The sequence below is a fragment of the Dicentrarchus labrax genome, unplaced genomic scaffold, assembly GCF_905237075.1.
Source record: "Dicentrarchus labrax unplaced genomic scaffold, dlabrax2021, whole genome shotgun sequence".
In the NCBI taxonomy this organism is placed as follows: domain Eukaryota; kingdom Metazoa; phylum Chordata; class Actinopteri; family Moronidae; genus Dicentrarchus; species Dicentrarchus labrax.
The window spans coordinates 12,260,652-12,287,669 of record NW_026136710.1 but is presented as its reverse complement, the minus strand read 5'-3'; the positions used below and the strand labels follow the sequence as shown (position 1 = coordinate 12,287,669).

The 27,018-nt window shown below is 41.0% G+C and overlaps 2 protein-coding genes across 3 annotated transcripts; both read right to left on the bottom strand.

Moving 5' to 3' along the window:
- Window positions 1-1,658: 1,658 nt before the first annotated feature.
- On the bottom strand, window positions 1,659-21,071 carry ssh1b (slingshot protein phosphatase 1b). Of its 2 annotated transcripts, XM_051411757.1 has the most exons (15): window positions 20,498-21,071; window positions 18,951-18,988; window positions 14,731-14,831; window positions 12,629-12,693; window positions 12,143-12,264; window positions 11,981-12,049; window positions 11,513-11,578; window positions 10,270-10,464; window positions 9,839-9,932; window positions 9,228-9,356; window positions 8,987-9,033; window positions 8,282-8,428; window positions 7,565-7,765; window positions 6,719-7,361; window positions 1,659-6,551 (listed from the first exon to the last, which is right to left on the bottom strand). In XM_051411757.1, the coding sequence occupies exons 1-15, from the start codon at window positions 20,576-20,578 to the stop codon at window positions 5,925-5,927; spliced, it is 2,625 nt and encodes an 874-aa protein (XP_051267717.1). In that variant the 5' UTR covers window positions 20,579-21,071; the 3' UTR covers window positions 1,659-5,924. The 2 variants fall into 2 exon arrangements, with proteins under 2 accessions (XP_051267717.1, XP_051267718.1); XM_051411758.1 differs by lacking the exons at window positions 18,951-18,988; window positions 20,498-21,071 and adding an exon at window positions 17,466-18,737.
- Window positions 21,072-21,158: 87 nt separating this feature from the next.
- svopb (SV2 related protein b) lies at window positions 21,159-26,080 on the bottom strand. The gene is made up of 16 exons (XM_051411759.1): window positions 25,936-26,080; window positions 25,599-25,732; window positions 25,074-25,159; window positions 24,885-24,983; window positions 24,731-24,802; window positions 24,494-24,618; window positions 24,323-24,386; window positions 24,087-24,212; window positions 23,873-24,001; window positions 23,709-23,782; window positions 23,120-23,196; window positions 22,921-23,025; window positions 22,273-22,384; window positions 22,079-22,160; window positions 21,902-21,991; window positions 21,159-21,773 (listed from the first exon to the last, which is right to left on the bottom strand). Exons 1-16 carry the CDS (start codon window positions 25,995-25,997, stop codon window positions 21,579-21,581), a joined length of 1,632 nt encoding a protein of 543 aa, XP_051267719.1. The 5' UTR covers window positions 25,998-26,080; the 3' UTR covers window positions 21,159-21,578.
- Window positions 26,081-27,018: the final 938 nt, after the last annotated feature.

Here is a 27,018-nt window from a genome sequence, read left to right as displayed (position 1 = left end):
CATATTGAGCCAGCTGTAACATCTGAACACCAAGAATGGGAATGCATGAAAACTAGCAAACAAGCAGAGAGCTTAATGGATGGTTGGCTAAAAGTGTGTGAGAAATGGTTGAAATAGAAAACAGTAATGGATAAGTGGATAAATGATGGTGTCAATGAAGTACTTGAGTCCATCTGATAGGGCTTTGGGGGTACCTTTGACAAAAAAGGTTGGGGAAAAACTGCTCTACACCACATAAGAATGAGCAGAAAAGCTTTTAATAAATATCAAGAGGTTTTAAGTTGGTCCAGAGTTGAGCTTTGATGTGTGGAAAGCCCTTTTCTCTCACATTTCCTGTTTTTAACTTGTACTGATGTGCATCTGTCTCCTCCTTTACACATCAGCAGTACCTGGTGCGTCCTGGCACTACTCTGTCCCTCATGTGGTTCCTTTAGTTGAATTAGATCTTTCATCTTTAACCGGCTGACATTGTTAAACTGTAACTCTGGTTTTCTGGTATAACATACTCCCAACAATCCAGCAACTTGACCGATGAGTGCGCTTGCAGGTTTGGTGTGTCTGAAGTGTTATTTTGGGATGGATGTGTTATGATGGCAACAGTGGGAGGCATCTGTGACATCGGCTTGTGAAACTCCCTCCCTCATATCTCTCTTTCCATTTCCCATTCTTGTGTCTCTCATGCTTCCAATATCAAGCACACAGTTTATAAGAGACTTGTGACTTTGAGTACACAAACTATTAACTCGGTCCCAGAATAGGTTTTGTTTTTCCCCCCATCAGAAGAATACCGTGCCTTTTCTTTAGCGCATTATGTGTATGACATGTAATAAGCTCAAATTCAAATGCGACGGGATGATATCCTGACACATGATCTAGATTGACAGTAAAATTTCCCCAGCATTCTGTAAGGCAGGACTTGGGGTTATGAAAAGATAAATGTGCTGCTACTTTAAGGTGGCACGCTGGATTATTGCAAAGTACCAGCATATAATGAGCCATTTCTGTGGCTTGAATAACATAGTTTAACATACATAACCACAGGAGTGTAAAGTATCACCTTATACAATACAGGTATGGCACTTTTGGACACCATAAGCGCAAATTCTTGTTATTGAGGTAGAAACTGTTAAGTGTATTTAACACTTAACTCTTCCTGTTGTTAATGTAGCATTTACCATTACAATCAGTCCTATTCTTATTAATACTTCCCCTCAAATGATTTCATTGTCTGCAGTTTTGGAAGTGATCTAATAAACTGTATAAAATCATATAACATCATCACAGATATAAAGGTAGATACTTACCGAGGCTGATGTTTAAAACTGATGCTCTGCCTGCCCGTCGTCCTGTTGGACTTTGGTCTTTCTGGGAGATCTTCTCCTTCAGCCGTCACCTGCCCCATGATGTCAGACTGACTTCATTTGACTAACTCAATAAGAGTGCTCCCTGCCCTGTTCATTTGACTTAAAGAGCAAGTGGTGATCAAAGGTGTGCAGTACATTGCAATAAAGGTTTGTTTAAAAAGTACAGTTTTTTTTCAGACACAGTAAAGATATAACAGGGAATCTTAATGTGTAAAAATGTGTTAATACAATGAAAACAGTGTGTGATAATTGCAGAGCTGGATGCCACCGCAACGACTTAACTGAATAAACAGATTATGCAGCGGAAATGGTTTATTTCCATGATAAACATTAGACTGGACATCATCTTAACAAAATGTAAAAAAAAGTGCATTACACATGAACATTGGCAATGTACAGTACAGTACACAAAAGTTAACAAAAAACAATGAACGTAACAAAATCTTACTCCCAGGTAGGTTTTTCATGTTCTACATTTTTCCACTTGTCTCAACCTCGCATGCTTTGGGGCAGACTTGTGCTCTATAAATACACTCTATAAATGCCTGGATCCCCCTTTTAACTTACAATATGTCTTAATATCCTTTCTCGCAAAGTCTGGCTCTTAAGTAGGATTGTCAGTTTGATGCCTGCTGCCTGGGAATAATGCAATAAAAAAATTCAGTCATTGCCATTTTTTAATAGAGCCTGAAGACATTTGCCTAAATTAGAGATGCGGCCCAAAGTCATTTTTTTTGCTGTGGTACAAACACGAGAACTTAATTATGAGTACTTCTCAATACACAGTAGCATTATCAGTTCTTTTCTTAATATTGGCCACATTTGCAAGCTTATGTACTCGATAGCAAATTGTAGAGAAAAATATATACAGACCGGTAAATTTTCAAAGACTTAAATTAATCCTATCTAATGTTTTAATGTAAATGATAGTTCTCATTCCAGCAGGTAAGGTTCTTCAGCCAGCTATTGAACCAATACAGTGTACCACAAGTTTCAACAATATCAAACAAATACAATATTATTATAGGCTATTAATAAATGGAAGTCCATCAAGTATGTGTGTATTGGGGTGGAGGAGGCTGCTGTGCATGAGCTTGTGTGTGTGTGTGTGTGTGTGTGTGTGTGTGTGTGTGTGTGTGTGTGTGTGTTTGCATACATTATATTATGTGCCGAGTTATACATTGCAAGGAGCATGGTTATTATTGGGAGTGAGGGTGAGTAATGTACAAAAAACGCCAGACCATCAACACACTCACAGAAACTTTGCAATGCCTGTGATGCTTTATGATAGAGCTAAGGCCAAGGTTAAGGCACTTAAATACAAAAACTAATTCAAAACAATGAAGGAAACAACCGAACGTAGTGCTATGGTCTGGGAACACAAATAGAAGGATTTAGTGCTTGTAACATCACACACCGATCAGGCCCATGAGATCATACTGAGAACAACTGGCTTCAATTGGAGTCATATTAATAATATATTAAAGGAAGAGTTCAACACTTTTGGGAAATACGCTTATTTGCTTCCTTGGTGAGAGTTAGATTAGAAGATCGATACCACTTCTCATGTCTGTCAGTAAATATGAAGCTACAGCCAGCAGACATTTAGCTTAGTGTAGCATAAAGACTTGTATAAAGACAGCTAGCCTGTCCGAAGGTGAAAGGAAGTCCGCCTTATAGCACCTCCAATGATCAGTTAAAAATGACGTTTTTTGGATACCCTTTTCGCCAAATGCAAATCAAACAAATAAGATATAAAGTGTTAATAGTTATAGAAAGAGATTTAGAGGGGCTGGTAGGGGGATTTTGTTACCTTTGGGAAAGAGCCAGACCAGCTGTTTCAGTTTCAGAGCTAACTTAACCAACTCCTGAGATCTTCTCACCCTCCGCAACAAAGCATATGTATGTTTCCCAAAAGTTTAAACTATTACTTAAATCTGTCTTTCACAGCCTTTAGCTAGCTTGCTACTTTGTAACAGTTCTTAATTCTTAGAGCTGCTATGTTTATTATTAATGACAACTTTATCATAATTGTACCCTTTTTGACTTTGAACTGCTTCTATTTTGAATGTGTGCGGTATCAGATGCTTGTGTAAGTGCCTTATGTTACATCATGCTCCATATGGCCACGTGAGGGGAAGAACAGGTTAAAGGCAAAACCAAATTATTTAAAATCTAACTAGTGGAGCAAACCTGCAGCTCTCCAGGGTCCAGTTAAGGGAGGAGGAGGAGGAACAGAGGATGCATTGTTGTTTGTTTGTTTGTTACTACTGATCTAACTAAAGAAAAGCAAAATCTACAAAAAAATATACAATAACCTGATGGTTAAAGATGATTAAATAATTTGCATTCATTCCTTGCACAGTTTTTCATTTCTTCTGAAGCACTCAGATCTTTAAACACAGTAATAACATTTGCATGTGCTTTTCCTGCATACAAACAGGCTTCATTCAGTACCATTCTAGCACACCCAGCGTGCCAAAAACAGTAAGTACACAACATCAACCAAACAGAAGAACTTGCAGAGTGACACCTTGGGGCACAGCGACTTTGGATTGGTGGCACAATTTAAACAAAACATGCCTCAAGCTCTCTGAACATGTACGAAATGAAAAGTCTAAAAAACAAATGAGGGAAATAAAAAAGGTTTGTTGGAATAAGAGCTGAGTTTTTCTTGATAGGATACTTATTCTATATTTAAACAAAGGGAATCTAGTATGAGAAATTGGGAATATAATTTCAAATTTTCACACTGTAAATAGAAATATTTAATATGGTCATTTGAAAGAATAATAACACCTGGAGTTTTATTTCACATAAACTGTAAATTATCAAAACATTTTACAGCAGCATCTGCTGTTGACTGCAACCGTCTGATGATTATAAGATCAAATAAAGTATTATTAATAAATTATTTGGTCAGTTGACTACTTCTTTGAAGCATACCGCAGATTTCATTCATAATTTATTCTTCTTTAGTGTTCTCAAATTAATTTGATTAAACGTAGCTACATACCTGAAATATGTCTGTGTAAATGGATACTAGAGTTGTGCTGAAGTGCTAAATTTATACATGATCAGTGTGCCTTTGCAAATGTTTGTGTGTTTAGGGAAAGGTAGCCTATGGTTTTCTATTTTTTCAACGTGTATCCAAAAAAGTTAACCGAGTCAGCCACATTTACCACGGGAGCCTCTATGATAAATGACTACCCAGATGCAGGCTGGGTAAGATCATATGAAAAGTATGTACAGTATATCAAAGGGAACTGTTTTGAGCTTCTTTGCCGTTTAAAATCATGAAGGTGATTAACTGGCCCTGGCAACATGATATGGCTTTGGTTACATCAGGAATCAAAAATAAATTTACATTTAGGCTTATGAATATTTCTTAACATCTGAATGAACGAATGTAATGTCTTCCAGCAACTCAAAGTGTTTTTTTCTTTTCTTTTGTCATTCTTTTAAGCAAAAGACGAGGGGTTACGTTCAATTCAATCAATTTATCATCCACCTGATGAACGATTTTGCCTTTTGTTGTCATTTAAACTACTTAAGCTTTTTCAGTTTTTCAAAACTCATGTTTTCTGTTTAAGCATGTGTAGGATATGTTGCCTAATACTGCAAAGTCATGTGTGGGTTAAAGTGAGCGCTTTAAGTACATGATTGCATTAATGGAGGAGGTCGGGGTGAACCAGCCACTGAGCAGACAACAAAACAGTCTTTGACCAAAACAGTCCCGAGATGCTTGTGGTCTGAGGTACGATGCTTTACAAAGAGGCATAAAAAGGCTCACATATGCTCACATCCTTTTAAAAAATATTATGCTTTCACGTGAAATGCCCTCTGGCGATGCAAAAGCAGCTGCAGCAGGGAAAATATAAGTGAAGGTATGAGTGAGGATTCAGTCATCAGCGGTAACATGAGGAGATACTGAATGCAATCAAACAGGCTCAACTGCAAACATTCATTGAGCTCCTTCATGAATACTGTTGATGAGTTGGATTGAGAAACATACAGTACACTGACAGAAGCATGTTTTTTTTTTCTTTCCATCAATATCAAAGAGCTAGCTATACCTTTCTCAAAAGTTAGAAACCACCTCCGTCTCCTGTTTTAGGAATATGCCAAACCTGTCTGTTGCGAGTAAAATGTCAGCATAACACTCATCGCCACCGAGCTGTGGGTAAGAGCAGTGATCCAGTATGTGGTGTGTGGCTGGCAGGCTCAGAAGAGACCCGATCAGTCAGGTCTGAGGGACAAGTGGGGGGGACACTGGACAGTCTTCAGTCCTTATCTGGTCAGAAGCATTCAAGCCTTTAGCATGTGGTCAAAACAGCCTCATCTGGATCTTAATGCCAGTAGACGATGACAGGACGAGAGCTGCTGTTGCAGCTTGTTACAGTGCAGCTATGAGGCCAGGACATGACAGTACAGGTCAGAGCAGAGCTTCGTTTCTGGTACAACACCACAGTCATCTAAAGGCCCACAGCCATCATAGAGTACCTGGTGGAGGCAGTGGTAAGCCTCCTCCTCCATCTCATCCATGCTAGGGCCACTGTATTAAGGCAGAGGCCCCACAGGGAGCTGGCCCTCCATGGCCAGACTTGGTAGCTTCTCAAGCCGCTCTGCCCTCTGTCGCATTAGTTCCAGACCAAATTCTATCCCCAGTCCTGGCATTTGCAGCTGGAGCTCCACTGCACCACCGGGTTGTAATTTTAAACCTTCAGCTGTGGCTGCAGCAATGGCCCCTGCCCCCTCCCGTGATATTTGTTCTCCAACGTCGTCCCCCTGTGGTTCGTCCATGTCCTCTGTCTCCACTGAGCTGCGGTCAGTAGGTGTCTCCTCACAGCTCATGGGTGAGACCAGTTTCTGGCGGGTGGTTAGTGGGACAGCTGGGACACCAGGGCCGCATGTGGCGCAGCGGTAGAGAGGACTACAGGGCTGGACCAAGTTAAGAGGGACAACTGCAGGGGCCTGCAGCGATTGCAGAACTGCTGTGGGGGCAAAATTGGTCCCGGGCGGATCTATGCATATGGTGGGGACAGTGCAGTGGCGGGAAGGGTTGAGGCGGTGAGAACGGCCTCCTGCTGGACGATCACAGCGCCGCCCTTGTGGTAGACGCAGGCAGTCTTTACAGGACTGATAGGAAGGCTTCACTTTTAAAGGGTTTCCTGTGCTAGCACTGTCCTAAATGGAGTAACGTTGGAACAGAACACAGTATATGGTCAGTAGCATGCAGTATATGTAAAATGCTAAGTTAACAGTACATATGCTTCTGACATGATATTTTAAAATGTTCACAAGGATAAAAAGTTGACTTAACCACAGTTTAAAGCCATATTTTCTCAACTCACGTCAAAAGCTGCAGGGCAGCTGCGCTTGGCAGCTAAGCGGTTGCTGTTGTTGGTGTTCAGGTTGGCTAGGCCTAGCCGGCTTTCCTCCGTCCTCTCGCCTTCCTCCCCGGCCTTCTTCCCATCTGAATTTCCAGGTGTTTGAGCCAGCGCCGCCATCTCAGCTTCCTCTTTCTTGGCCTCCTCCTCATCCTCTTCCTCCAAAGTGCTAAACTCGAGCCTCAGTCTCATGTCCTCCAGGGGGTCAAGGCGCCCACACGTCTGAGCTGCCGTGCCCTCGCCAGGCAGGGCTAAATGGGCCATGGGGAAACCCTCGTCCTCCAGAAGGGCATCCCTCTCCACGTCTTCAATCTCAATGAAAACCCTTTCCATACCCAGCAGAGGGGGACCCCTTACTGGGGTGGAGGGCTCGCTGTCTAGTGCAGAATCTGACAAACGTCTGAAGTAATAATTATAGTTAAGAGAGTCAAGGGGCTCCATCTCTAGACCCATACCCCTGCAGGGAGACGCCCCGCAGCCTCCCCATGCCTCCTCCTCTCTGAGCACTGGTGTCTCCTCCCCACCAGTACTGTGGCCAGAGGCTTGCAAATCGTCTGATCCCTCCTCATCTGCCTCAGGCCTCCATAGCTTGTTGTGGCGATGTTTACTGTGAAGGCAAAGGGGACTTTTGTTTACAAGTAGCAGAGAGAGAACACAAAGAGACACAGAAAGCTTCACAAAGCACCATTGCAATTTTAATGCCAGCAGTATGTGTAATTAGTATCAGCCCCCAAAATGAAACCTCGTGGCTGTAAGTGTGACTGCAGGTAGCCGAGCAAAGTGCAAACCTGAGTGAAACCAGAGCCTTACCTTGCATCCAGGATCCCCTCGTATTCTGCCAGCTGTCTCATGAAAGCAGTGTTTGGCTGAGCTATACTCCGTTTCTGCTTGACAAAGTTATAGGCTTTCTCCAGGGACCAGCCATACTCCTTCATTGCATAGGCAATAACTGTAGAGGCAGACCGGCTCACCCCCATCTTACAGTGCACCAGGCACTTGGAATTGTTCTTCCTATTGGACAGAGGAAAAATAATTTACATCCAATCGTATGGACCTAGTTGGTGCTAGTTTCAGGATTCTGCTATGACCTCTACATGTCTCAACTTTAGCTTTTCCATTTTTATTTTACTCCGGTTAGCATGCTTAGACAGTTGCATAGCAACCGGTCTGATTGCACCATTTCTGTTCTCTCTCCCTGTGTTACTGGCACAACTCACAGCTGCGTCTTGCCTTTGGGTGGGAGAAAAATGTGTCCTGTGTGATCACGGCCCCAGTACTCTGGGAGAATGCTTGATGTGAGCCATTCAAGCTTTGAAGACTTTGAGGAATGATGACTAAAAATGCCAATGTCTATTAATACCAAAGTGTTGTGGGAGAGCAGTTCTGTTGACAGCTGTTTCTTAGATAACAGCCTGGTGTTACAGTATATAATTTATCCCTCAAATCCTGCATTACAGCCACAGCTACAGCCCCCCCCAACCTAAAAAGCTCCAGCTCACTGGTTTATTTGTACATGTAGCGTCTTACTTGGCTTTGACAATGAAGTTGTAGGTGTCGTTCCAGTGGGCCAGCAGGTCGGTGGCCTCCTCATCGTACACGCGGATGTTGTGATAGGAGAACATCCCTGGGAAGAAGTTGTCAATCTCTCTGGTAACATTCAGGATGTAACCCACTCTGCAAAACAATAACAACATGATATTCTTTCCTCCGCTGATTATTAGTTTAACTGTTACTCAACACATATAAAAATAAATCTGTTTCACATGGAGAATCAGACTAAATATCTACCAACACTGCTGCACTGATTAAATTACAGACTGAAAGCAATACAGAGACATGTGCGTACGTTTTTAACAGGTTAACTTGATATAATTGTATTCTTCTCTTGCCAAAGCTTGAGATGCAAGATTGAAATATTGCTTTATTCAATTTATTGGGTGCTATCACAGTATGTAGATCAACCACAACACACTGTGGTTCACATGTCATTGACACATTGCATATCTCACTTTTCAATGCAGGATACTCCTGCACACAGTGCTTTTGCTTTTTAAACTAAAACATGTATGTCAATATGCTAATATAGGGCAGATAAATATACCTTATTTACAGATAAGTAGTCAGCTTTCAGGTAACAATATACATGTACAGTACATCTTGTATTTTGTTCTGTGTAAGAATAAAACATTTAGGTTTAAGTTAGGAAAACATGGTGTGTGCATATCTGCTCACCCGCAGTCACGTAGTTCTTCCAGGTTGGATGCGTTCCACTCAGAGCCCTGCAGAGGCAAAAAGACAGAAACTTATTCATAATAAAAGAATTACTGTTCAGTAAACTGTATTTTACTGAGGTAAGTATAAACCACAGAGGACACAGTACTTGTGTGTCTGCGTGGAGGAAAAAGAAGAAACTATTGTAGGAGCAAATAAAATGATATTAAAAACAAAGGTAAAAAAACAACAACATTCTCACCAAGTACACGTGGTCAAAGATAAGTGTGGCCTTGTCCATCTGACCCAGGATCAGAAGCATCTCGTTGTCTATGAACTCTTTGTACTCTTTGAGGTTACAGCTCATATGCTGCTCCAGCTCGTTACGGATCTGAGAACGAGGACAGAACACATATTTATTTATTTAATTATTTACTTTCTAACAACAAAAAAAACATTACAACACATCGAAGCTTTATTGCAGAACAAATCTCTACTCCCTGATTCTATTTACTAAACAAAACTTCAGCGTACTTCCAGTTAAATATTAATACTGTGGTTGTTTGCTCCTAATAAATTACAGTAAAGTGATTCCAATGCGTGGTGGTAAATTAGGATTTTTGATTAATACTTTACGTTTCAACATTTTATTAATTCTTTATTAATCTATGCAAAATACAATGGGGACTTTGAATCATTTCCATGGTATACTTATGTGCCAAACTACCTCAAAAACCACTCTTTTACAAACACTGTAGTCAAGATATCTACATAAAAAACCAAAGAACAAAATAGTCTTACAGGATTCTAAGTGCACATAAATAATAAACCCTGAAAATCGGATTTTGGTTGAGGTGTTGATTTGGCACATACCTCTTTCGAGGTGATGTTCTCCAGGTCTTGAAACGTCATGATGTTGCGTAACTTGGCTCTAATGAGACACTCTGTTCTCTCTCGTTCTGTTGGCCTGCACATAATGAGTCAATACATCAGTGCTGCTGTCTGAAGCAAAATTAGCATAACACTGTAACACATTTCCACAGCTGAAAACAAAGGACAGCGACAAAAGGAGAACAGCTGGTGTCCAAAACATTGAAAACTCTTCCATGACTGAGGACGTACACACACCAGGAATGTTGGAACTCAGCAGCAATTGGTCTATTTGGCCACGTGAGGCTGACATTGTTTGAAACCCTCTTTGGGCACACAGGATAATAACATCAGTGTATTGTGAATGCCTCAAAACACTGCAGCCTGGATTTTCCTACATGCTAAACTTAACCTCATAACTAAAACTGTCTCACCTGTCGACAAACATGGTGGGTGAGTCAGGCCGGGTGGTCTCCAGGTTGGTCATAGTGTTCCACTCATTGATGCAGCTCTGCTCTGAGGTGATGCAGCTCTCATAGAAGGCCATCCACGTGAGAGCAATGCCCCCTGGGAAGTAGTTGAACCGGCGTGAAACCTCGCATGCCTTGTGGAGGACCTGCAGGGCAGACCTGCAGAGGCACAGAGTGAAGGCTTTACCATCGAAAAGTAGGGATTTTATTGATAGCAATACCGTTATCGATTCTGCTCTTCAGTCTTTGTCCATTCCCATACTGATTCCTAATTTCAGTGTGGGAAAAAAGTTTTCAGCGTCAACACAACTGTTTTATTATCTGAGTCCGAACACAGTGTAGAAAGAGAGAACAAGTTTGAGTTTCTTAGTGAAATGCTTCCAGCAGTGCAGACACATGAGCTTGACATCAATGTTTTGCAATGCACAACTGTCAAAAAAAAAAAAAAACATGCTGGCATTGATAAAAGGAATTCTGATGGATCAGACAATTTGGGACCAGTTCTCCATTCCCATCCCTATCGAAAAGATGGATGCATGCTGAAAGGAGCAGGGCCACTAAGAAACCTACTTAAGAAAAAAAAGATAGACTTGTTTATTGGTAATTCTGATAAGTGACCAGCAGGTGGTGTGTGGATAGAGCAAGACTATCAGAAGTGGTGACAGTAGTGAAGAGAGGCCCAAACAGACTAGGAACGTCATTACAATGATGATCATAGTGGAAAATTATAACCAAATGTTCTATAGTTTGTGTAACCAAGAAAATGAACATTTTGAGTATTTTAAATACATTTTAATTTAGTAGATTTGTGAGATGCAACAGTTTAATTCAGTTACAGATTTCCCTGGTTCGTTTCTAACCCTCTTATTCACATGTGACAGATAGTTCCAAACAATAATATGAGATCTCATTGTGCTGTGTGTATTTTTTTTATGTGGATATGATTGGAATGACAAATAATTGGTGGTATTTTGTTTGTATGTTTGTTAAGAAAAGTGTTTACACTAGATTTACAGGTACAACGCCTCAAATGGACTAGTTGCTCTACCTAAGACTAAGTCTCAGAGAATTTATCTAGCATGGATAATGCATTTTCCTCCCTGTCCACAAACAACACACACACACACACACACACACACACACACACACACACACACACACACACACACACACAGTAATCCCAGATAAACACGAAGACTTCACTCACCACATGGCCTGCACAGATACAGGCTTGAAGACATGCGACCGTCCTGCTGTGTTCACACTGAAGCCTCTGGTGAGTAAGAGGAGGAGAAGGAAGGTCAGTTTGAGTCTGGATGGAGATGAAGAGTGATCGGAGGGATGTAAACACAGACTGGACACAGCTCGTTCATGGGACTATTCGGGACACCGACCAGTGGAACATTCCTCCAGCATACAGAGACAGAGACAATGTTAACAGGTCAGCAAGAATGGCTCTCACACACAGAGCAAAAATGCTTGTAATTCACGTCTCTGCCACTGGTGGGCAGTAAAACCCAAAAGGCAGAGAACAACCAAAACACACAGCTGGAGGCCTGCCTGAATCTGAGCAGGAAGTATACCCTAGAAAGCTTTCTTACATGTACATGTGTGTCTTATATTCAGCCAGCTGATATAAGTAGGATTTTTTCTTAAAGGACAAACTGAAACTTACCCATCTCCATCTAAATGTATGTTGGTATCACTCCACAGTGGTAGCACCATCCCAATAGAGCAATCTTTACTGTGGATCACAAACATTTAGGAATAACATTTTAACAAATATAATAATCAGATTAAACTGTACTAAATGTAAGACCACAGAGAAATTAATTACCAGTCCTTGTCTGTGAAGTCCATTCCTAGGACAATATTTTCCTCTGTATCTTGATGGCCATTGGTGTAGATAACGATCATATAGCGCACCCGTTCTGACCATCCGCTCTCTAACCGTACTGCCTGTACAACATGAAGCAAGATACATGCATTTAGGAGAAAAATAACCAGTATTTCCTGGTGATGTCATGCAATTATTGTACAAAAACATATGTGACTGCATGATAACCTACAAACCAGAGCTCAAACAGACTCTCAGTAAACAGCACTTTGAAAATGAGAGAGAGAATCAACACTTGTGCTGTAATGTTTTATATATTGAATGAAATTAAGGCCTTAACACCAACAGAAGCAATACATAAAAACCTACTATCCAATATATATATATATATATATATATATATATATATATATATATATATATATATATAAAAATAAATAAATAAATAAAAGGATGTATAAGCATTATTATAAGAATTATACTGACCAGCTTAATGCGATCTTCAGACCGGAGGATCTTAAACATGACCTGCAGGTGTTGAGGTAAATCACCTGAAAGTCAAACACGCATTGAGACTTCATCAACAAAGTCTGGATGTCTAAACTGGACGTCGACATTTTGTTCAGCTCACAAAGATCAGATAGAGAAAATCTTCTTGCTACCAAAGCTTTAAACGGTCCAGTGTGTAACATTTAGGAGGATCCATAAATATATAATATTCACAGTTATGTTTTCATTAATTATCAATAATAAATAATACAAATTAATAATCACCTGAATATAGGAGTCTTTGTGTTTTCGTTAGCTTAGAATGAGAAGTTTTTATCTACAGAGGGAACACAGTCCCCATTGTTTCTCCTACACACTTTACAGCCTGATCTCATCCCCAGGTTGTCAAATACAGACACGAGTGGTGTTAGTTGCAGTCTGCAACTTTACCGCTAGATACCACTAAATCCTACACACTGGTCCTTTAATGGCCATTGCAGTAAGTAACTAAAACTGCCTTTAATAGGCTGATAATATTGCTTCCAAATTCAGACTTAACAATACAGAGAAAATAATGCACACTTGAATCACCGACAGGCTTCAATACAAAGAATCTTTCTGGAATTCCTTACAAAAAAATTAAAGGTCAACTACAAACTGATCATTCAGCTTCTTCTATTGTTCATTCATTGCTCTTTTCCACTGGGAGGAAATATCTTTGCAGATTTCTCTCAATGAAGACAAATCTAAACCCTCCAGCCTGCCAGCTGTGCTAAGCTAAAATGTTAGCAAGTAACACATGAGTCACGTGCAAACTGACTTCTGTCTGGTCCCACATTTCTCCTCAAATGACTCCAGACTCAACATGGACGTCAGATTAGAAACTTGTAAACAGCAGCCGTCTATAAAAGAAACCCATTGATGGACATCAAAAGACTTACAGAACATTTTTATTTTTAGATTAGGCCACATTTTAACGCCACTTTGATGTGCAGACGAACATCAGCAGCAGCACCACGATGATTGTGCAATAACACTAAATCTGTTGGAGCCAATGGTGGGCAGATCCTTTACTTAAAAGAAAAATACTCTGTTACGAGTACAACAATGAAAATGTTCTTAAAGTACTAAAAGTAAAAGTACCCAATGCAGAAAAATGTCCCCTGTGACTGTTACTGTATTATATCAGTAGATTATTATTACTAATGCATTAATGTAAAAGCAGAATTTTACTGTTTTAGTTGCTTTAGGTGGAGCTCATTTTAAACTGCAACTTTTTTTCCTCCAACCAATAGTACAAAATTCAAATTTATTTAAAATAAATTAAATTATGAAAATAATTAAATAGGAACAACAGCAAATCCTCACATCTGTGAAGCCGAAACCATGAAATATTTCTCACGAAAAATGACTGAAACTAGTTGCTAATTAATTTTCTGTCAACTGACTGTTTAATTTACTTAAACTGTACAGTTTGGTGATTTAATTTATAACATAAATCATATTTTATAAGCTCTTGATAGGGTTTGAATGCAGTAGTTTTAATTTGTAAAGAAGCTAAGGCTGTCAGATAAATGCAGTGAAATAAAAGGAACAAGATTTGCCCCCTGAAATGTATTTGAGTAGAAGTATTTAAGAAGTAAAATACAAGTACCTCAAATTTGTACTTGAGTAAATGTACCAGAGCTTTCATTGATATTTGCCTCTCCCTATTTTTGTCTGAGTAAACGATTGTCGTACTTCTGTTTTCTACGGACATCTTTGTTTAAACTTACAAAGGTTATCATCCGCTCATCAAGTGCCCAGTACTCAAATAGCTAAACCAAAGATACAGTCTTTAGGTTTAGGACTTGATCTTGTTTGAAATTATTTGTGAGCATCCCTCATGTTCAGCTGCAGGTTGATTCAGGTCAGACCCAGCTAGGTAACAGTTCCCAACACAGTTTAGAATAAACACAGACAAACCCACAGAGAGAAAAGCCACCTCAGCAAATACAATACTTCCTTTTGTCTGGGGCTTATTTGTGCAGAGAATATGGGGAAAAAAGGAACAAGAAACAAAGCTTCTTATGTCTGTGTGTGTGAGTGTGTGTTCCTACCTGCATGTTTGTGGTGGGTCGGGGTCTTTGGTCCTTGTGCGTTGCCACCCTGCTGGAGGAAGAGGGCGGCTCCTTTGACCATGAAGAAGCTCTCACTGAGGCTGAAAAGAAGTGGAAAAAAAATTCAGGGTTAACAAATGCCACCAAAGAAGTCTTTTTACAGTGCAGTGTAGTACTGTAACTGCACTCTGCTCTACACCAGTTCATTCTGCCTTATTCTTCATTCGAACCTTAGAATAAAACACAAGTGCAAAAAGGAGAATGTTTTGTCTCGAACTCATATTCCTGGTCACAACCGTTTAGTTTTACCATATTTATATGCCTTAAACAGCTCTCACACATTATTTCACTCATCCATATGTGCCTAACACAGCCGACCTCTTCCGTATCTTTACAACCCATCTTATTTTTGCTGGGAAGATGAAAGACACAAGCTCAAACAAGGCTGGACACTTGATCATTTTGGCCTGATCAATTCAAGTCAAAATGCTACACAGACGCCACTATTTCAAACGAAATAGTGTTGTCCTAACAGTATGAGTAAAGCACACACAGGAGGTTTTGGGTGGGTTAGGTGGATATTGTCGGATTACTTAAGCCCCTTTTCCCTCTTAAAGAGTTCATCTTGTTGTACTATGCCTATGCCTTTTCACTGAATGTGAAGTGGATACTTGTTTAACACATCCTTTGGCGTTATAAGTGTTGAACAGAGCAACAACTGAATCATTACTGGTATGTGACCTTATAAATATTTCTTGATTAATTGACTTATTGTTGGGTTTATATATTGTCTGAAACTAGTGAAAAATGCCAAACATGTTCAATTTACTATCACATAAGACAAAGAAAAACAGCAAAACCACTGACACACGTCCGTCTCTACATCAGTGGAGCTGAAGTGGAGCAGGTGAACAGTTTCTGGGAATCACAGAGAACCTGTCATGGTCATCACACTTCTCCACCCTGGTTAAGAAAGTTTAGAAACTAACTTAAGAAAGTAAATAACCTGTGCCAAGTTCTTGTTAACCTTCACAGAGCAGCAATAGAGAGCATCCTGATTGGAAACATCACAAACTGGCCCAGGACAGGAGGCAGCGACTAATTAAACGACCAGTGTGTAGGATTTAGTGGCATCTAGTGGTGAAGTGGCAGATTGCAACCAATTGAAACCCCCTGGCCCAACCAAGCCTGTAGAGGAAACTACGGTGGTCGTGAAACTCATGTTGGGTTTGTCCGTTCTGGGCTACTGTAGGAACATGGTGGTTCAACATGGTGGCCTCCATGGGAGGGGACCAGCTCCCTCTGTAGATAAAAACATCCCATTCTAGGGTAACAAGAGCACAACAATTCTTATTATACGCTAATGAAAAAATACCTATGAATATTATATTCCACTGCTAATAAATCCTCCTAAATGTTACACACTGGACCTTTAAAACTGCTCAGAAGAAGACCGATTCCCATCTACCCAGCATCAGTGATATCAGTGAGGTGCATGCGCAGAGCCCAAAAGGTACTAAAAGTCAATACCCATACCAGCCACAGCTTGTTCACCCTGCTGCTATCTGGCAAGAGATACAGAAGTATTTGCCACTGTACCACCAGACTACAGTAGCAGCTTCTTTCATCAGGCTGTGAGACTCCTCAATCCATCCTCCACACTCCACTGTAAAACAGTTTTTGTTTGGTTTTTGTGAGTAGTATAAAGCCTACAACCTGAATTTCATTTTACAACACTGTGCTGCAAAAATGATAAATAAATTAACCTTGAACATCAAACTTGAGTTGAAATCTTGCTATTTAAAATCACGTGTTAGAGAACAGAATTGAGACAGGGACACGAAATGGCTGATACTGTAGGTACAGTAGCCAGGTGTAAGCTGCATACTTATTAAGTCCTCATTGGTTCATTGAGCAGGACAGGAGGCTCATCAGAGACTGAAAGTCAGCAGAGTCCTGATGCAGTGACTTTTACAGCCCTGTGTTTTTACAGCATGATTTACAGACTCTTCTTGATTGGGTTGGCTGACCTGTGGTGAATCGAGCGTTACACCGCGACTATCCATATGTGCTCGGGCTTTAAAACTTCCTCTCCTGTCCGACCCGCGTTGGACGCAGCACTTCTGGGTCATGACTTTGTTGCGAAGGCTGCAGCGGGCAGGAGGAGAGCTTTAGCGTCTTTTCTCACACAGAACAGAGTGCAGCTTTGTTTAACCGCACTCTCATTCCCCCACTCAACCGACACACACACACACACACACACACACACACACACACACACACACACACACACACACACACACACACACACACACACACACACACACACACACACACACACACAAAGCCTGGTATGACTGAGTGGGACGATCACAAGGCCTTTTGTTTCAGCTCCACTGCTACGTGGTATTATTCCTTTTCACATTTAAGTAGAAGACCTATGATTTGGAGACGATGCTTGAGGTGAAATATTAACTCTCCTTAAACGAATTTACGCTATACAAAGTCTTGACAAAGCTCAATCAGTACTTTTCTTATGAGAACAGTGATGATTGAAATAAATAATAAATCATTACTCTTAAAGCTTAAAGAGTGATTGATGTAGATCGAAGCTCCCAGAATTAAAGCCTTAAAATGTGTCTGACTGTCCAAAAAAATTTAAGATTTCATGCTCTAAAAACTGTCTCTCATCAGTCTATGATTAACTTTTTGTCTGTGCCTCTTTGAGAACTTACATGCGACAGATCTCCCTCCGAGTCACAGCAGCTTCCTCCACAAAGTGAGGCAGCACGGTGAACATGGCTTTATGTGAAGGTTTCACAACCAGATGCATCCTGCGAGAAGTTAACTATTCTACCAGTCTCCTCAGAAAAACTCCAGTTTCTCTCTCCTCTCATTATCATCTTTCCATCCATCTTCTACACCTGCATATTCCTGTCCACGGTCAGGGGACTGCAGCCTCTCCGAGCAGCGTGTTTCACTTTTCTCGTTGTGGTCCCGGTCTGGCTGAGTCCTTCCTCTTTTCCTCCAGCAGCTTTTTTTTTTTCCATCCCAGCCCTGAAGTCTCCTCGCCCGTGCTGCACTGTCCTCTCACTTTCTGCTCCCTATCTCCTCTACACAGCGGCAATCAGCTCTCCCTATGCAATGCTCTGCCACAATACCATCATTCATGCAAGCGCTGGGAGGCGGTGGAAATGTTACTTGGCGTCAATCTCAAGTCTGACATGCAGAATCCTAAATTAAGACTCCACGCTGATGATGAATTACTGAGCCACAGAAACATGTTACTCATTCAGACACTCCAGACAAGGCATGACATTACTGTTTCAACTGTGAATGACCCCCCCCACACATACACACACACACACACACACAGGGAGCACAAAGACAGAGTCTGTGCCAAAGCTTTGCTGACACAAATCATGACTTTTTGTGACGTCTGGTTAATTAAAGAAAAGCTTTGTGACCGAGCAGGAACAACAGTTTATGTACTCTCTGTTATATAACTGAGTAGAGGAAACATTTAAACGCTTGTTCTCCTTGACAACAGTGAGAAACTACGGGACATTAGAGAAAATAAACTGCCTAACCGGTCCTGTAAGAGAGCCAGATTTACTCACATCACCAAATGGTCAGGACGGTGGACAAGACGAGCAGCACGAGCCAAAATTGTTTTTGATAATCAAGGAAGTATGCTGCTTTGACAGTCTAATTCACTGTATACTGTCCTTGCGAGACATTCCATCCATTATAGAATCAGTTGTGCAACAAGCATTTGGCAGAGACACGATCAAATAATAAATATAATCAATTCTAATGTAGAAGTGAAAATTAAAACTAACTGTATTTCATGATGCCGTCCTTCTCAAGTCAACTTTACTTCCAGTTTCCCCATCCAAAAAAATCTTATTTTGCATAACATTTTAAAAAACACTCTCAAAAGAGTTTTATACATAATTAAACACCAGATTAATATGTAAATATGAATCTGCTTTAACTGCTACAACCTAAACAGTTCACTTAGACAATCAACTGTTTCAGAGGCTCAAACAGCTTGAGACATTGCTGACTGCTGGTATTTCTCCTTCTCGCTACAACAGAGTCGGTCGGCTCATACCAGAAACAGAAGGCTGGGACAAAAACAGGATAAAAACACATCTCACAGTCAGAAATACAAAACATCAAATACACATACTTTTTTAAAATACAAAAGAGCTTACCTCTGATTATTTTTCCGGTCATCGTCACTTCCAAAATCCTGAAAGACAGAAACAAGGCAGAGAATAGATGTTCCTTTAGTGTTAAAATAAATGTTGAGGAAATAATAATAATAATAATAATAATAATAATAATAATAATAATAATAACAACACACATCTTAATGAACCTAATATCTGTAGTTGCAGCCCAGAGCTGAGACTGGATTAGTGAACAGAGGCGACTGCACCGTGCACATTGAACTGTTGTTTGGATCATCTGGAGGCCGATGTTCATTACAGGCACGATGCATCATCACTATGGCAAAAACATTTGTGTCTGCATTTGTAAGTCTGATACATTCAGGGACTAACTGGACCTCGAAATGTCTATGCTTAGTTGAATCTTTAAGACGTGTACAGTAGTGCCAATGGGTATTGAGGACCATGCAATTGGACTAAAGGGTGTCAGCGCCAACTGCTGGTCCTCCCTGGTCAGTGTTACGATCTCATCTGCTATGAGTGTCCTAGCTGACAGTTGAATTGTTCGGACACTTAAGTTCAGCAAAAACACATCCAGTCATCACACCCATACGCTTTTCCCCTCCTGCTGGCTGACTCTTGCAGAATAGTGAGCTGTGATGCAGGAAGTGACATTAAAAACATCTCATCAGAGGAAAAATGGCACTACTTATGTTTTTTTTTATTTTATTCAGCCTACTTCAGAGCATGTAATCTACTTTCCTAAACCTAGAAACTGGAGCACTAACCCTGATGTTATGATTTCACTGGGATGTCAAATCTGGCCCTGCGCTGTATTTAAATGCTGACTGCAATCACAGCCTCAAACTCCAAAGCCAATGTTTCTTCTCATTGTCAGGAGTTGAACCTGGCTGCAGTTTTCTAAAGCTAGAAAATAACTCTTTTAATGTAAAATACTGAACACAGACTGATAAGATTTTAAGAGTGAGGTCTTGCATACAAATGGGGTTTAAATCCTGTCAAGGAGCTTAGTGACAACATCTCACAATCAATGTTTTTTTCCCCCCTCAGATTCCTGCAAGTTCGTGAACACCTCACTGAACTGTCCTGGGGCACACACACTGAGCATAAATCTAAAAATTGATGCGATTCCCCTTTAAAGCCCCCCCCCCCAACTTTGAGGCTGCATTACTGCAAAATAAAAAAGCCCAATAACAAGGAGGAAGAACAACCTGAGTGCAACGCAGCAAATGTTTGTGCAGCAGCAAAATGAGCACTTTGTTCTGACAGCTAAACCCAGCAGCCTCCCCCTCCCCCTCTGCAGGATTTTGTTTACAAATCCGCTGCCACAGCAGCCACAAACAACTCTCTGCTGGTAACAATGCAACAATATATCAAGTTTATAACACACACACACACACACACACACACACACACACACACACACACACACCAATGAGAGGTATGAAGGTTAGTCCTTCCTGCAGAGACATTAAACAGCCTGTATTGATACGGGCTCCTGCAGGCGCATTCACGGCGTTTCCTCATTCCCGCGTACACAAAGACCGAACCCCGGCTTTTCCACCTACCTCCCCCGCACTGCTGTTGGTCGTGCTGGCCGAGGATGCTGCACTGGGGGTGGGAGAGCGCTGCAGAGTCACCAGGGCCATGGTCGGTGGGCTGCAGCCTTGGAGGGCAGCAGAGGAGGAGAGAAGGGAGGGGAGGAGGATGTGGGAAGATGCGCCGCTGAGATACTGTCTCTGTCACCGGGGAGAAAATGCCTAGTCAGACTCTCATCCAGCAGCACCTGACTCCAGAGCCCCGGCGCTGCTCCCTTTCGGTCCTGCTCCGTGCGTCCTCTGCGCTTACCGGAGTCCTCATGAGCGGGAAGTCATGACAGATTTCCTCCGTTTGTACCGAGCCAGCAGCAGAGCCCGAGATTTCATCACTGGTGCGCAGACAGACAAACAAAACACGGTGCAGGTTGCGAGTGGGGCAGAAATGACATGCAGCTTTGCCGGATGCCTGTGATTGGCTGGCCTAGTTCGCGTGCGCGCTGTCATTGGGCCAATGTTGTCAAGGTGACTGGCCAGACTAGGAACTCCCAAATACAAATGTTGATGGAATAATATAATTTGCTCGTGTTATGAAACGCAGCGAGGTTGACATGATGTTGAGGAAGGCATCAATTAATGATTATTATCAATCAATACTTATAATACTGAGATTCACTGACAAAACAAAGCAGAGTTTAAAGCACATTAAATAACTTTAATTCGCAAAAGGCACATGGCTTCAAATATAAATAAATACAAAAAACATTTTTTATTCAGAATTTATCAAAAATAAACGTCAGTCTCTTGTAAAATATGTAGTGGATCATCATTTTCGGAGAGGACCTGTGTTGCTTCTATGGCCTAGATGGAAGAGAGGTAAACAAACTGGTCCAAGCACAAGAGTGCTTCCGCTCTCATTAGACATGGGAAGTAGGCCTTCCCTTAATTATCACTCCCTGCCTGTAATGAGATTGTCCCCTGTTGTTCTTCACCCATCATCGCTCAGAGGATTCAAGCCACAGCTAAACCAGGCAACAGTGGCGTCTACAGCAGCCTGGGAGTCGACAAAATATCCTTTATTTTCCAGTTTTTTTCATTCCCCCTCCTGGCTGATCTACCCTGCGTGTGTTGTACTATTTGAATGGCTGGTTCTGCTGCTCATCTGCCCTCCGGCCTCCTGGTCAAGATTGGACTCCTGCAGACCCCTGCCCATCGTCTCAATGGGCAGGATCAAGGATGCAACGCCGGCCAGCAGACAACAGCCACAATACAGTGACAAAGTCAAATACACTGATGTCCTGAGCAACACCTAGAACCAAAACACAAAAACCGAGGAGCCGGGTGAGGAAACATAGAGCCTAATGTGAAGGGGTCTCACATCAGACTCATTTTGAAAGAGTTTCTTTGTAAAGTACCAACAGAGCTGTCACTGCATACCTGTGCCACAAAGGGTGTAATCAGGGCACCCACCCTGGCCATCGCACTGCAAGTCCCCATTGCTAAGGCTCTGTTTTCTGTAGGGAACACCTAATGGGAGAGAGGAGAGAGCATTTTGTCCAGTTCCAATGATCCAAAAACAAGTATGGTTAATCTTAAAATGGCATGTAGACCTACCTCTGGTGTGTAAACAAAAGCAACTTGGTATCCTCCCGAGATGAAGGCTCTAGCAATAAAGATGAAGATTGTAAGAGCAATCCTGTATGAACAGAAAGAAAGAAAGACACAGATCAGCCCTGATTTTTTAATGTATTGCTGCTGTTCCAATGTGACAAAAATAAATAAAACATAAGACACAGAGACAAACTTACCTCCCAATACAAGCATATAAGGGCAGGATGCACAAAGAAAACATGAAGAAACACAGTGCCATGCTCTTCTTCCTGCCAATATGATCAACTGCCAGAAGGATAACAAAAAGACCTGAAACCAACATGAAGAGCAAACAGCAATCATTTAAAATGCTGCAGCCAAGAGCTGAAAAGACACAGTGAGAATAAATTACACTTATACAGCCTAAGCCACTCCCTTAAACAACACATTGCTGTATCTCACTCTACTACTGCAGACCTGGGTGGTGACAAAGGTGAGCTTATATCAACAAGCCTAAACGACTTCAAACCTGTTGTAAATAAAGTATGTAAATACACCTTTTAAATAAAAAAAATTATGTAAATGTGTATGTAAAAGTATGTAAATATACCTTTTAAATAAAAAAAATCTAGCTTTATATGTGCACCAAATATCATGGCATTAGAGATGTGAAGTTTAACCTGAGCTTATGGTTCCTTGGTAACTTTATAAATATAGACAGGCTGGACAACGAAAAGAAGAACGGCCTAAATATGGGATTAACACTGTTCTTGGCACCAGCATCATGAAGGTCTTCACCTTACAGCTTCAATTACACACCACAACTATGAGAAAATGCTAATAGGAGCTAAAAGGAGCAATTTTACCTGGGAATTCAGCCAAGGTTGTCCATAAAAGGTCTCTGTAGTCAGCTGATGTCAAATATTTGCATTCCAGACTACAGCTTGGCTCAATCTTGGCCCCTTGGGTCGCTATAAGGAAGGACAGTTTGGTTTTGGTGTTTAAATTTAAGAAACAATATGACAAATGTTAAAACCTGATCCACACGAAGTAGCTGTTACTTACCCTCACATGAATCTCCAGCTTGGAACAGCTCAGTTGTCAACAGGACTATCCCGTAATACGAGAAGGCATATGCAAACCTTTGAATAAAATAACAATACAATGTTCAACAAGGTAAGTTGTGGACAAGTAGTTTAAAGTAAAGCATGAAATAGATACACAAGCCAATCTCAGCATTACTTTTCCTGGTGCCCTAAATAACAGCTGCTTCTTCCATAATAGTATCTGGCCCAATGTTTGCTACATTGAATTTACGGTAAGGTAATTTGACCTGACGGATAGAAGAAGAATATAAACAATTTAAGCCCAATATCCACTAAAATCAAAACAAAAAGTAGGCTATATTTTGACACATGGCTCATATCAGTTCAGTGCATGTTATATTTAATTGCATACTCCCAAAACAGATTTGCACTTAGCCAAATGACCACAAACCAACTGACACACAGTGAACCTGGAGGTTTCCCAAGCAGTTGCCATCTTTGCCCGGTTGCTAATCCAGCCTTGATTAAATAATTACCTTAGATCAAAATATCTAATTAAGGAAAGTTGATAGAAAGGACAAAGTAGAAAATGTGTTACTCAAGCTTACCATATAAACCACAAAAGAAGAGTTGTTCTCCTATACTGAGGAACGAAGAGATCTTTGATGCGCCCGCGTTCATTCTGTGAAATTTAGACAACAAAAATAGAAGGCGCATTCATTAATATTTGACACACATCTCCTTTTTGTGACCCATCAATCTGTACCCTCACCTTCTGATAGATGGTCAACTTCCCTTGAGGCATGGCCTTGCCATTCTCTTTGGCGATACGTGTTAAAGTTATCAAAGCTTTGTCTGTTTTTCCCGTCAGCACATCAAAGCGAGGACTTTCAGGCAGCCACTGTGGAACACAGACAGTTCAGTTGAGAGTTTGACCCCAGCTGGTTTTCATTTAATGGCTCTCTATCAATAACCAACATACTTACAAAGCAGAAGCAAACAAAGATTGCCATTGGTATAGTGGACAGGCCGATAAGCCACCTCCAGCCGAGAGTGGGCATTACCCACAATGCCAGCAAGACCTCGAACACAGCACCAAATGCCCAGAAAGCCTGATGCCAACAAACAGGAGGCAATCAATAAACAGTAGAATTAATCAGATCAAAGATTCAACACTGGAACACAGTTAAAGTCATGATTAATTAAAAAAGCACCACAGTACCGCAATCAGCATGATGCAGGTGCCTCTTGCTTTCACTGGGAGGACTTCTGAGTAAAGTGTCACCCTTAAAAGAGAGCGAACGTATGCTGCAAATCACTTCATGGCTAAAATGTGTCGGTCGACTCAGTTCAAACTTCATCTCGGTGCATGCAGAGGAAACACTGAACTTACGACTGAGGAGCTCCTCCAATGCCAAAACCTACAAGGCCCCGCAGGACCAAGAGCCAGCCGTACACCGGAGCAAAGGCACTCAACAGGCCGTAGTACAGAGTCCAGCACATACAAATCGTCAGACCCTGTTTACCACACAGACATGTACAGAAAACACGAGTTAAACATCAAATAATGTACAAATATATGTACAAACATCCCTAAATCATATATGAAAAACCCACATATGAGACTCACTACTCTTCTGCCGTACTTGTCGGACATATTCCCCCATACAGGTGAGCTAATCCCCATCCCGACAAACACCACCTGAGGCAAAAAAAGAGTAAACACTTTGACACATTTCAAAATCAACAAGCTGTAGAATAATACAGTTCTGAGAAGACCTTACCGATGTTAAGATGGCCAACTTATAGCTGGGCAGCCTCCACTCACAGTGCAGCTGGGGGCCCAAGATACTGAGGATCATCATCTCCATGGCGTCTCCTATCTGCTCTCAGAGAGGCAGAGCGCTACATGAGACACATATAGTGTCTAGAAATCAGAATGAAGACCTTTCTGTATGTTTTAGGATCCTTACCCATGAGAGTCCGGTGAGGAGACAGATCTTCCACTGGAACTTTCCAAAGCCGATGGCCTCCAGTGCGTCGTCTACTGTAAAGGTTTCTGTAAAAAGGGACAAAGCATTCACTGTAAGTTCACTGTCCCCTGTAAAGAAATGTGTAAATGTAAATATATTTTATTGATTTTTAAAGTTTTCAAAGAATAAAAAGACACACACTATTCCATTTTATGTTACTTTATACTTCTATTTTACTACCAAATAGTATATAAAGCAGTTCAAATGATCTCCACCCTGACCAACTACAACATTAAAGTACTGCTCACATGTTAATGCACCAACAATAATAATCCAATTATTTAATAATGAAACCCTGACTGGGGCCATTCTGCTGCATAATAAGAACTTTTTTTAGAAGAATGAATGCAGTACTTAGTTGGTGGATCAGCTGACCTACTCTCTCCTACATTTTCCTTACAAAAACAAGCAGAGACATACAAGATCAAAATGTGTATAGACTACAACTAATCGTGCTCTACAAACCTTCAGTTTTGTTAAATCCAGATGTGGATGCAGTCTGTAGTCCCCCTGAGTCGACTCCTGCTGAGGCAATAGTGCAGATCTCATTGTCTGTGCCCTGGTCTTCATCGCTCTGACCCATAAAATTTCCCTCATCCCTGAATGTAAGCACACCAAAAGGAGAACTTTATTATGAAGCACAAAAGGTTAAATTTTAAATACAAATATATCAGTATGGACACACCACTGTGGCCACACTGGTATGTAAACAACAGGGCAGGGCAGCGCTGACAGTGTGCTCCCACACATATAAGGAAGTACAATAATCAAATCAAATAATAAAATAATTTAGTAGCTTTACCTCAGTTCAGGATTTCTCCACCGCTTGTAGGAAATCTTTGTTGGTTGCCTCCAGTTGTCCATGCCAGTGTTTTTGTGTTGAGATTGCTGTGACTTTCCACACACAATACACCGGTTCTTTGGTCAAACCTGCTGGTGCACTTCTGGTTTCAATGTGACACCCAATCAGAGAACAATCCCTCAGTAGAACAAAGGGGAGGGGTTACACAAGGAAACAACACAGTGTTACTTCAGGAGTGACTGGACAGAGGGTTTATAGGTTAGCCATATTTATTTAAACATTCATCAGGATAATAAGTAGGAACGATAAGATTGAAAATTGTGAATCAACATTTTATATATTTTAGCTGTATGATTTGGTTTAAAAATTAAAAACAAGATGAAATCTCGGTCAAAAGTACGAACAGTAAACAACAAACCACCTAGCAAGTTTTTGAATATTTTCTTTATTGTTATTGTTGGTAATTAAATTACAAAACCACCAAATCCAACCAGTAGAGATAAATCAAACTGTATTAATCTCTCCTCATCCCCTTAATCAAGGCTCTGGCTTATGTTCTTATCTAGTGGGACTTACAATAAGTACAACAGGAAGCTAAAGCTTAAGCCTAATTAATTGATCACCAAAACGTAAAGCAAACACACAGAGGGTGTGTGTCTCAGAGCCCATACTGTGACCACGGAAAGATTATACATTAGTGAAGAATAATGTTGATAGAGGGAGTAAAGTGAGCAGATATTTGGATTTGATTTGATTCACCAAGCTGAGGGTGACATGAGGTGCAGCTTACAACTACCGGACTATGGTTCAGTAGCTAACTAGCTGTTATATCCTGCGGCTGACAGCAGGTTGTGCTCTCATTCCTCTGGTATTGTAGGTGATAGTTGGTCAAGTAATCAGAGGGCTCTCTCTTGTAAAGCCTGCTGTTGTCAAAGGTAGCACTTCTTGAGTTCAAACACGTAACAATCACAGTGGTAATTACGCTTTACAAAGACTATTTTATCTCTTCTCAGAAGCCTAATGAGAGGAAGGAATTGATTTAAGACCTGGTATTCTGTCAAAACAGCAGTATTACCTCCTGTA